At 44.4% G+C, this 10,098-nt stretch overlaps 1 protein-coding gene across 1 annotated transcript; it reads right to left on the bottom strand.

Moving 5' to 3' along the window:
- Positions 1 to 7,410: 7,410 nt before the first annotated feature.
- On the bottom strand, positions 7,411 to 10,098 carry PIGM (phosphatidylinositol glycan anchor biosynthesis class M). Its single transcript, XM_084865901.1, has one exon. The coding sequence runs from the start codon at positions 9,872 to 9,874 to the stop codon at positions 8,618 to 8,620; it is 1,257 nt and encodes a 418-aa protein (XP_084722027.1). The 5' UTR covers positions 9,875 to 10,098; the 3' UTR covers positions 7,411 to 8,617.

Genomic DNA, 10,098 nt, shown 5'->3' with positions numbered 1-10,098 from the left:
TCTTGTCAGCAAATAAGACTTACCTCACTGCGTTGTTTTGATAATGAAGTGAAATGAAATGTGTGAAAGGTTCCAAGCATGTGCTCAGTAAACATTTGTTCCCTCCCGTTCCAGCTTCCTTTACTTAACAAACCTTTATTGTGTACTTACGCTGTATCCTAAGGCCATAAGCACAAAAGAATCCTTATCCTCCAAGAGCTAACACACCTTGCAAGAGACGAATAAACAGCTATAATAGACAATGTGCACCGATAAACATCATTTACCAAGTCATACACAATCATGGCTCCATTTCCCTTTATGTTCCTAATAGATAATCTCTCTCCGAAATCTCACCCTGCATGCCTCTTGGTAGAGGAAAAAGACAGTGAGTGGAGTCTCGAAAAAGAATGAGTGGCAGCTGGAACCGGTTTGGCTCAGTGAATAGAGCATCCATTGGTCTGCGAACTGAAAGGTCCCAGGTTTGATTCCGGTTAAGGGCGTGTACATTGGTTGCGGGCACATCCCCAGTGGGGAGTGTGCAGGAGGCAGCTGGTCGACATTTCTCTCTCATTGATGTTTCTAGCTCTCTATCCCTCTCCCTTCCTCTCTGTAAGAAACCAATAAAATATATATTTTTTTAAAATGAGTGGCAGTTCATTAGAGAAACAGAGGAGCAAAGTCTTCACAGTGTGGTAACATCAGGAAACTGTTAGCCAGAGGGCTACAGTGGGGCTGAGAAGGAGAAATCAGTGCAAGGAGGAGAAGAGTAAGGAATTTGGATTTTTCTTACAAGTCACAGAGTCTTCCAGGACACTTTTATCAGATCTGCTTTGGAAACACTCTGACAGCAGCGGGGAGGATAAATGAGAGGTGAACTGAAGGGCAGCGGAGATGGGAAGCAAGGCGACCAGTCAGAAGCGATCCCTTCCAGATGAGAGATAACAAGGGCCCGAAGTGTAGGCTTGTCAAGGACGATGGCAAGATGCCAGTACACTCGGGGACACTCACAGGGAGAACGGACAGGGTTCAGTGATTGATTCCATGGGGAAGAGGATAGCAAATGAAGAAGAAATAAAAGGTGATTAGAAGATTCTTAGAAAACTTGGTGGGTATCCATAGCATTTAGAAATGGCAGGCAGCCCGAAACTGCTCTTCTTTTTCACAGCTCTACATTAACTATGCACAGGAGCCCGCTAGCTCCAGCTTTCACTTGACATATTCGTGTACAACTCAGCAAACCTGGGAAAGTATGGGGCACATGCACAGGCTCGGTGACATTGGTTACACCTGTCTGTCTGTGCTCGGTTCTGGGAAAGGCCCAGGAAAAGATCAATGAAAAAGAAATAATTACTGTCCCTGGGGCACTCCCAGTCTAGATGGGGAGACACACAAGTGGGAAATGCAGTACATGTGATGTGCGCTACATACTAGTAATGAGGTACTGAATCAGAGGATGTTCTGTGAAGGTCGTCTTTAAACTGAATAGGAGCTATTCAGAAAGACAAGAAGATGAGAAGGATATTTCAGCCGAAGGAACAGCAGATGCGAAGGCATGAAGAGGTGGCACAATCTGATATGACTGTAGGGTGGGGTGAGGGGGAAGTGAAACTAGGCATGTAGAGCCAGGTCATAAAAGGTCGTAAAAGTGATTTTCAGCAAGGAAGTTTCAAAGAAAGCCCCCAAAACTCACTCAGTAGGGAAGAAAAACAGATAACATCTCAAGCTGAAACCGGTTTGGCTCAGTGGATAGAAAGGTCCCAGGTCCAATCCCAGTTAAGAGCATGTGCATTGGTTGCAGGCACATCCCCGGTGGGGGGTGTGCAGGAGGCAGCTGATCGATGTTTCTCTCTCATCGATGTTTCTAGCTCTCTATCCCTTTCCCATCCTCTCTGTAAAAAATCAATAAAATATATATTTAAAAAAAAATAACATCTCAGTATCTAGTGAGGCATATGAACTTTTTATTTTTAATACATTTTATTGATTTTTTTTTTTTTTTTACAGAGAGGAAGGGAGAGGGATAGAGAGCTAGAAACATCGATGAGAGAGAAACATTGATGAGAGAGAAACATTGTTCAGCTGCCTCTGTCACACCCCCTACTGGGGATGTGCCTGCAACCAATGTACATGACCTTGACCGGAATTGAACCGGGGACCCTTCAGTCTGCAGATTGACACCCTATCCACTGAGCCAAACCGGTTTTGGCCATATGAACTTTTTAAAGAATGTATCTGAAGAGAACTTGATTTGAATTGAGCAAGTCAAACTCGAGGGGCCTCGGGGTGTGCCACCCACAGGAGCTAGAACCAAGACTTCTCTAGAGAAGAGGCAGAAGCAAAGCCAGGGGATTGCTGGCTGGCTGTGGGTTAAGCTGCTGCATTATTTGGAAGGCAGCTATGCTCACCCCTATACCACCAACGTGCTGTTGTGTCATTTGGGAAAGCCAGCTTGGCTGTTGGTGATTCATTGGTCTGTAGGTTTCAATCTCTTAACCTTGAGGCGTTTACAAGCATGGGTTTGCATGCGTAGGCTGCCTTAGATCCACCATCGTGTAATTAACACTAGTGTGTACCAGCCTCTGTGCTAGCCTTGTCCAGTGGATGCATTAGTGAGGTGCTCCCAACTACTTCATATATTTTATTCTAGCCATTGTCACAGTTATCACTTTCCATCCGTGTCCTCCAGTACATAGAGCCAGGACTGTAATCACAATCATCATACTCCAAACACTAAGTAGTATGTTTTTATCTCTCCCATCCTCTCTGAAATCAATACAAATATTAAAAAATAAAAAAGGGAACTCCTTTTTGAGTCTAGAGTTAAACCTTTTCCCCCAACCTAATGGATTTAGGAAAAGAACCCGGACTTGTACTAAATAATTGTTTTAACTACCTGTTACTTTTAACTTTATTCTTTCTGATCTCGACCTGGTTCTTTGAAATGGTAGTAGTTAACGTGATGATGTATATAAAGGTTTCTCAGATGTCTGGTTCTGGCTTGACAATTTTGTATTTGTGTATTCCTGCCATAAATTAGCTGACTCTAATGAGTGGAGGTTTGGCTCATGCCCACAAATTACACAGCCTGGCTCTTAATAAGTATTTACTAAATAAATGATCTGGTGAACTACTTTCTCCTGAATTTCTTGCCTCCTAGGGCCCCTGGTGTCATTTTCTCACCATATCTAAATGACAAGGGCAGAACGAAAACAGTGGTAAATTTCGCTTTGGATTCTGGCCCCATCTCATGTACTAACTCCAACCAAGGGCAAAATGCATATATTCTGAGACTTAGGATTCTCATCTATAAAACCAGAATTTAAAAAAAAAATCCTCACACCTCAAAATAATGTGTGAAAGCATTTTGTAGTACTGCTCAAATATAAATTGTTTCTATGTTTCATCTTCCGTACAAATTAATCTGTGCTCAGTCATGGGGAAAATAGGTTGAGCCCAAAGTTATTGTTACAGGGTGGTAAAAATGCTAAGGTACTAGTGAAATGTATTTTTCAACTCGCATTCATGTTGTTCTACTGTATGCTGTGAATTACATTGTTTGTTCCTTGCTCACTCCAACTCCTTATACTCACCTTCTTGCTGTATTTTATTTTTTTTAATATATTTTAATTGACTTTAGAGAGGAAGAGAGAGGGAGAGATAAAACATCAGTGATGAGAGAGAATCATCGATCAGCTGCCTCCCGCACACCCCACACTGGGGACCAAGCATGCAACACGAGCAATTTGCCCTGACTGGGAATTGAACCCTGACCTGTGGGTTCATAGATCAGCACTCAACCACTGAGCCACGCCGGCTTGGCCTTGCTGTATTTTAAACATACCAACCTCATTCCTCTCTCAGTGCCTTTACACTATTTTTCACTCAGCAAGGTATACTCTTTTCCCCAGATAGCTACATGAATATCGTTATCTTCACTTCTTTCCGGTCTCTGCTCAAATGCCACCTCAAGATGCCTCCCCTAAGTACTTTATCTAAAACAGCATCCGCTCCTCTCCTGCCATCACTTTCTACTTCCTTAGCTTGCCTTAGTTTTTCTTTATGACAATCACCACAATCATGTATTTGCTCATCTTCTGTGTCCCATAAAAACGTAAGCTCCATGAAGGGAGTGCCTCACAGCTGATCCAAAATACCTAAAACAATGCCTGGCTCATAGAAGATGCAGCCTTTTGCTAGGTAGTTTCCTAAGTGACATTTGGTAAATGTTTTTCATTGTAACCATATGGAATTAAGGACTTGCATAATGCAGTAGAATTGTTAGTCTTGCCATTTATAAGGCGTTTGCCCTTGGAAAGCCACTTGTTTATGAGCCTCAATTTTCTAAACTGTAAACTAGTAAGATTATTCTCTACTTCACCATTTTATATTACTGTTGTGGAACAGGGTCTCTCTCGTATAGCATTTTTTAATTTTTATTGATTTCAGATAGGGAGAGGGAGAGAGAGAAATGGTGATGAAAGAGAATCATAGATTCGCTGTCCCCTGCACACCCTCCACTGGGGGTCGAGCCCACAACCCAGCATGTGCCCTTGACTGGAATGGAACCAGGACCCTTCAGTTTGCAGGCCATCCATTGAGCAAAACTGGCTAACAGGTATAGCATTTTACTAATAAGGTATGTTGGTCTTTAGTGTTAATTCGTCAAGAGCATGGACATTTTCTTACTCATCTATTACAAGACTCAGCACAGGGCCTAAATCTATAAATAATTGCCACAAGGATGGACAACCGAGAAGTATAAAAATTTCCTTTGTGAAATGAACTGAGCTTCAAATATTCATACTCTTATTTTTAAACTAGATGTCTGGTGCACAAAATTTGTGCATGAGGAGGTTGTTTCCTCAGCTCAGCCTGCACACTTTCCAATCTGGGACCCCTTGCGGATTGGGGCCTAAACTGGCAGTCGGACATACCTCTCACAATCGGGACCATTGGCTCCTAATTGCTCACCTGCCCACCTGCCTGATCGCCCCTAACTGCCCCCCTTGCCAGCCTGATCACCCTTAACTACCTCTGCCTTCCAGCCTTATCACCCCTAATGCCCCCCTGCCAGCCTAGTCACCCCCAACTGCCCTCCCCCCACAACCCCGGCCTGGCTGCCCCTCATTGCCCTGGTTGCCCCACACAGCCTGTTCGGTCACTTGATGCCCTCACTGCCCCCCCTGCTGGTCAGGTTGCCCCACACAATTTGTGTTCGGTCGTTTGGTCATCCCTCACTAACCTCTCTGCCGGCCTTGTCACCCTACACAGCCTGCTGTTTGGTCATTACTGTGAGGGCATCTTGACCAATTTGCATATTACCCTTTTATGAGAATAGTTAGTTGCTATAAGTGTCATTTCATTTTATATAGCAGATATAATTAGCAAAGTCTCTGAGCAGCTAGAAACATTCCCATTTAGTATGGTTTTTATTCAGAATAATGAATATGAATGCTTGTTTTGACTTAATGAATGGTTCTCCTGGGTCAGTGCTGAATAAATGCTTGTGCTACTCTGATGATTCTGATCCAGGCAGAAGACATGTGCTTCCATCAATCCCTGGGTGACCCCTCAACACAATGGAGAAAAGAAATGCTGTGTAATTTGTGGGCGTGAGCCAAACCTCCACTCACTAGAGTCAGCTAATTTATGGCAGGAATACACAAATACAAAATTGTCAAGCTGGAACCAGACATCTGAGAAATCTTTACATACATCTTCACGTATAACTACTACCATTTCAAAGAACCAGATCGAGATCAGAAGGAATAAAGTTAATAGTAACAGGTAGTTAAAACAATTATTTAGTACAAATCCAGGTTCTTTTCCTATATCCATTAGGTTAAGGGAAAAGGTTTAACTCTAGACTTAAAAGGGAGTCCCCCCCTTTTTTTAAAAAAAATATTTGTATTGATTTCAGAAAGGACGGGAGAAATAAAAACACCAATGATGGCCGAAACCGGTTTGGCTCAGTGGTAGAGCGTCGGTCTGCGGACTGAAAGGTCCCAGGTTTGATTCCGGTTAAGGGCATGTATATCGGTTGCGGGCACATCCCCGGTAGGGGGTGTGGAAGAGGTAGCTGGTCGATGTTTCCCTCTCTTCGACGTTTCTAGCTCTCTATTTCTCTCCCTTCCTCTCTGTAAGAAATCAATAAAATATATTAAAAATAAAAAAAAAACACCAATGATGACAGTCATTTATTGACTGCCTCCTGCATGCCCCACATTGGGGATCAAGCCTGCAACCTGGGCATGTGCTATGACTGGGAATTGAACAATGACCTCCGGTTCGTAGGTCAACACTCAACCACTGAACCATGCCGGCTGGGCACTCGCAGCACCTTTTAAGAAGTGCCTATAGTTCTTTGGTAGGGAATTTCTTGCAGGGCAGGATCTGGAATTGAAGTTCCCTTCAAAGACTGCGACAGAACTCTACTGACTTCTAAGAATGTGAAAAATGTTTAAAGTCTTACTTAGAATATTAAAAGTAATCTTAGAGGTCTCGTAGTATAAGGATGATGCATTTACAAGGTTAACTTCCTTGTCATTTCAATGTATTTATGAAGAAAAAACCATAATAAAAATGTTACAAGTAGCCTAAGCAGTTTAGCTCAGTGGATAGAGCATCGGTCTGTAGACTCAAGGGCCCCAGGTTCGATTCTGGTCAAGGGCATGTACCTTGGTTGCCCGCATATACCCAGTAAGGAGTGTGCAGGAGGCAGCTGATCGATGTTTCTCTCATCGATGTTTCTCTCTATCCCTCTCCCTTCCTCTCTGTAAAAAATCAATAAAATATATTTTTTAAAATGTTAAAGTAAAAAGAAAATTAATAAGTAAATATGACTATTTTTAAAGTCAGGAATACCAAAAAGATGATTATTTTAGTATGTTAAAATTCTGTTACCCACCCCTTTCCCTGCTAGTTCTACCAAAAATATTTTAATTACTATTATAAAAGAATGAAAAAAGAAGAAGTTAAAAATGACCTGGCTGGAAGGTCACTAGTGAGCAGTCATATACTAAGAGACTATAAGATAATACTTAATGTGGGATATAAGACTAGATATAAGAAAGGTCACAGTCCTCGGTTGTCTGTTGTTTTCACAAAAACAACCCATACAAAGCCAACATTCTTCCCTTTTTCTAATAGCAGGTCTCAAAAGATATCCATCAAAAACGCTGCTAGTAATAGAATTCTTAGTTATGACAGCCTACAGACATCTTGTTCTCAAAGGCTTTTTTAGGCCTGCCCTGACATACAATATACTACTCTGGAGGGATTTTGTTTGTTGTCCTCGTCTACTGTGAAAGAACAATGTTGTTAAAATACTCATCTTTTAAAATCACAATCATAAAATCAAACTCAAAATTACCATTGCAGGTTAGTGTTAGGGAATCCCCAACATAATGGGCTATGTTAAAAAAAAAAAAAAAAAAAAAAAGTTTGGGGGAGAGATCAACCAAAGGATTTGTATGCATGCATATAAGCATAGCCAATGGACACAGACACCAAGGGCATAAGAAGGGGAATGGGGGAGATGAGAACACATGTAATACCTTAATTAAAAAAAAATTTTAAGGGTGATTGGTTGAAATCAGAAAGCATTCTTATCCCAGAAATATTGTAGTAATAAGGGAAATGGATCTGCAAAGCCTCATTTCCACTATCTGTCCCTCAATTTCCTGGTCTGAGACTAATGGACACTTAGGATGCTTCTTATACTTTCCAGGAGCCTCTCCTGCAGGTCTCTATTAGGGAATTCTCATAATTGGGGTACTTTTAAGCTGGAAAGTGTCTTGCTCACAATATGATTTTTAACACCTAAAATCTACCAATGTTCATTTTTACAATATAGGCAAGGCTTAAATTCTAAATGAAAAATATTTTTTAATAATCAGAAAATTAAAAACAAAGGGTACAAGAGGACACTAAAATGTCCTAATAGTTTATCGACCTCAAAAACAAAAGACTATTTTAAGATATGTAATAATTCCAATTTAAAAATGAATTTAAATTTAATCCCTTTAGTATAAAGCCAAAATGTAATCTAATACCACGGGGTCTAAATGTTGAAAAACTAAACTATAAAAAAAATACCTGTACATGAAATTATTACAATTTAAATTCTTTGGATTCTTCATCTTCTAAGCCCCCCATTAATACAGAATTAACGTTGCCAACCTAAACACAGTACTTAACAATTGGTATCTGTACTAAAATCTGTACTCTAGGAACATTTTGTGAGTTTTCACAGCTATCGTGAGAGCTTTAGGTGGAAAAAGTGGGGGTTAAAAGATAAGACTGCTTCTGACAGTAGCATAGTATAACTGGAACAAATAGTGGCTTAGACCTATGTGTTTGAGTACATTCCTGTATTTTTCTAAAAAAACAAACAAACCTTTCAACATCTGAAAGTTTAATCAGCCCTTCCATTCTAAAGGTGGACCCCAATTACTCAGTCCCCTTTGTACATAAGGTAAACATTTATCTTAATTTGTTGGAACTGGTATTATGTTGAAACTAAACTTTCACTGGAGTGCTTAGGATGTTCAAAATTCTTCCAAAGCTCTCTTCTGGTCCATTTGGAACAATCCGAATGTAAGAGATGGAGGTGGCGGGAGAACTGGAGCAAACACTAGTCATGTTTGAGTCTCTCTGCGGCGGGCTCAGAGTAGTAGGAAATGATCTGAATGAGGATGGAACAGTTGATAAGAAGGAAGTACAAGCCAGCTAACCAGATAAACAAAAAGGTGTTCTTCCCTTGAAACTCAAGAACGTAGGCGGGTGCCAGCCACAGGGCCTGCCCCGCAAACCACAGCATCAGGAGGACGACCGCCCTCTTCCAGGGCATCCTCAGGCGCGGCATCACCAGGGGCAGCAGGCAGAGGTACCAGAGGAAGTACTGGGAGGTGCAGACCTTGTTAAACGTCACGAAAATGGACGTGTGCAGAAAACAGCAAAAGACGAGGTCTCTGGAATAGGCCAGAGACACCGCTAAAAGCAAGAGGACCTGGGGCAGGAAGGCGGCGATGCCCAGGGAGAAGCTCCACGGGCTCTCCGCGGTCAAGTACAACATATAGAAATACGGAGAAAAGTTGTGCCGGATGTCCCGCCGGGTCAGGTGATAGAGGTAGGTGTGCTCCAAAAACTCCCAGCCGTATTGATAGTAAAAGCCCACACTCAGGGCCACGAAGGTGAGCCCGGCAACGGCCCCGAAGAGCAGCACGGCCCGGCTGCACAGCCTCTTGAGGAGAGCGCACAGCCCAGCCCGGAGGGGGTTCGGGCCTGGGTCCCGGCCGCGCTCGGGGAGCAGGTGCAGGGCGATGGGGAGCGCGTAGGTCACGGGGTAGATCTTCATGTGCACCGCGACCCCATAGCACACCGCGGCGGCCGCCACCAGCCTCTTCTCCAGGAGGTACAGGGTCGCCAGCACCAGCGAGGCCACGAGCGAGTCGGCGTTGCCGCGGCTGGACACCGCCATGGGGAGCGGGTTGAACAGCCAGAAGGCGCAGTAGCCGCACGCCTGGCGGCGCCCCAGCCCCCGGAGCAGCAGCAGGCGGAACGCGAGGAAGGCCGTGAGGAGGTCGCAGCTGATGAAGAGGAACTTCCCGAAGAGCTCGCTGAGGTAGATGTTGGGCGTGAGGAGCCAGGCGAGCAGGGGCGTGTACCGGTAGGTCGCCCTCAGGTACGGAAAGCGGCCCTGGGTGACGAAGCGCGCGGCGTCCGTGAAGACGTGGTAGTCGATGTCCGTGTACCTCACGAGCAGCGTGCGGTCCTGGAAGACCCCGTAGAAGACCAGGGCGACGCGGGCGAGGAAGGCCACGCCGAACAGCCCGGCGGGGGTCACCGGCGGGCTCAGCGACCACTCTCCGGAAGGCTTGGTCGGGACCATGGTCTGACGGCGGGGCAGCCGCTCCGCCCCGGAGCCGAACAGCCTCCGGACTGCTGCTGGCCTCCGACCCGGCTCCTCGCCCGCGGCCGCCCGAGCATCTCCTAACACCCAAGCGGTAGAACCAGCCTGCCGGGCGAGCACGGCCAGCGTGAGACCCGCCCCCGGGCTGCTTCCGGTCGCGAGCCCCCGGCTCAGTTCTCAGTCGCTCCAGCCGGAGTATTTCC

The sequence above is a fragment of the Pipistrellus hanaki genome, assembly GCF_964339955.1.
Source record: "Pipistrellus hanaki genome assembly, chromosome: 18".
In the NCBI taxonomy this organism is placed as follows: domain Eukaryota; kingdom Metazoa; phylum Chordata; class Mammalia; order Chiroptera; family Vespertilionidae; genus Pipistrellus; species Pipistrellus hanaki.
Note: the sequence above shows the minus strand (reverse complement) of the source record. Positions and strands in the feature narration are given on the sequence as shown.

What these genes read in the sequence shown, in the direction of transcription:
- PIGM (XM_084865901.1), bottom strand. Translation starts at nt 9,874, where the DNA reads ATGGTCCCGACCAAGCCTTCCGGAGAGTGGTCGCTGAGCCCGCCGGTG.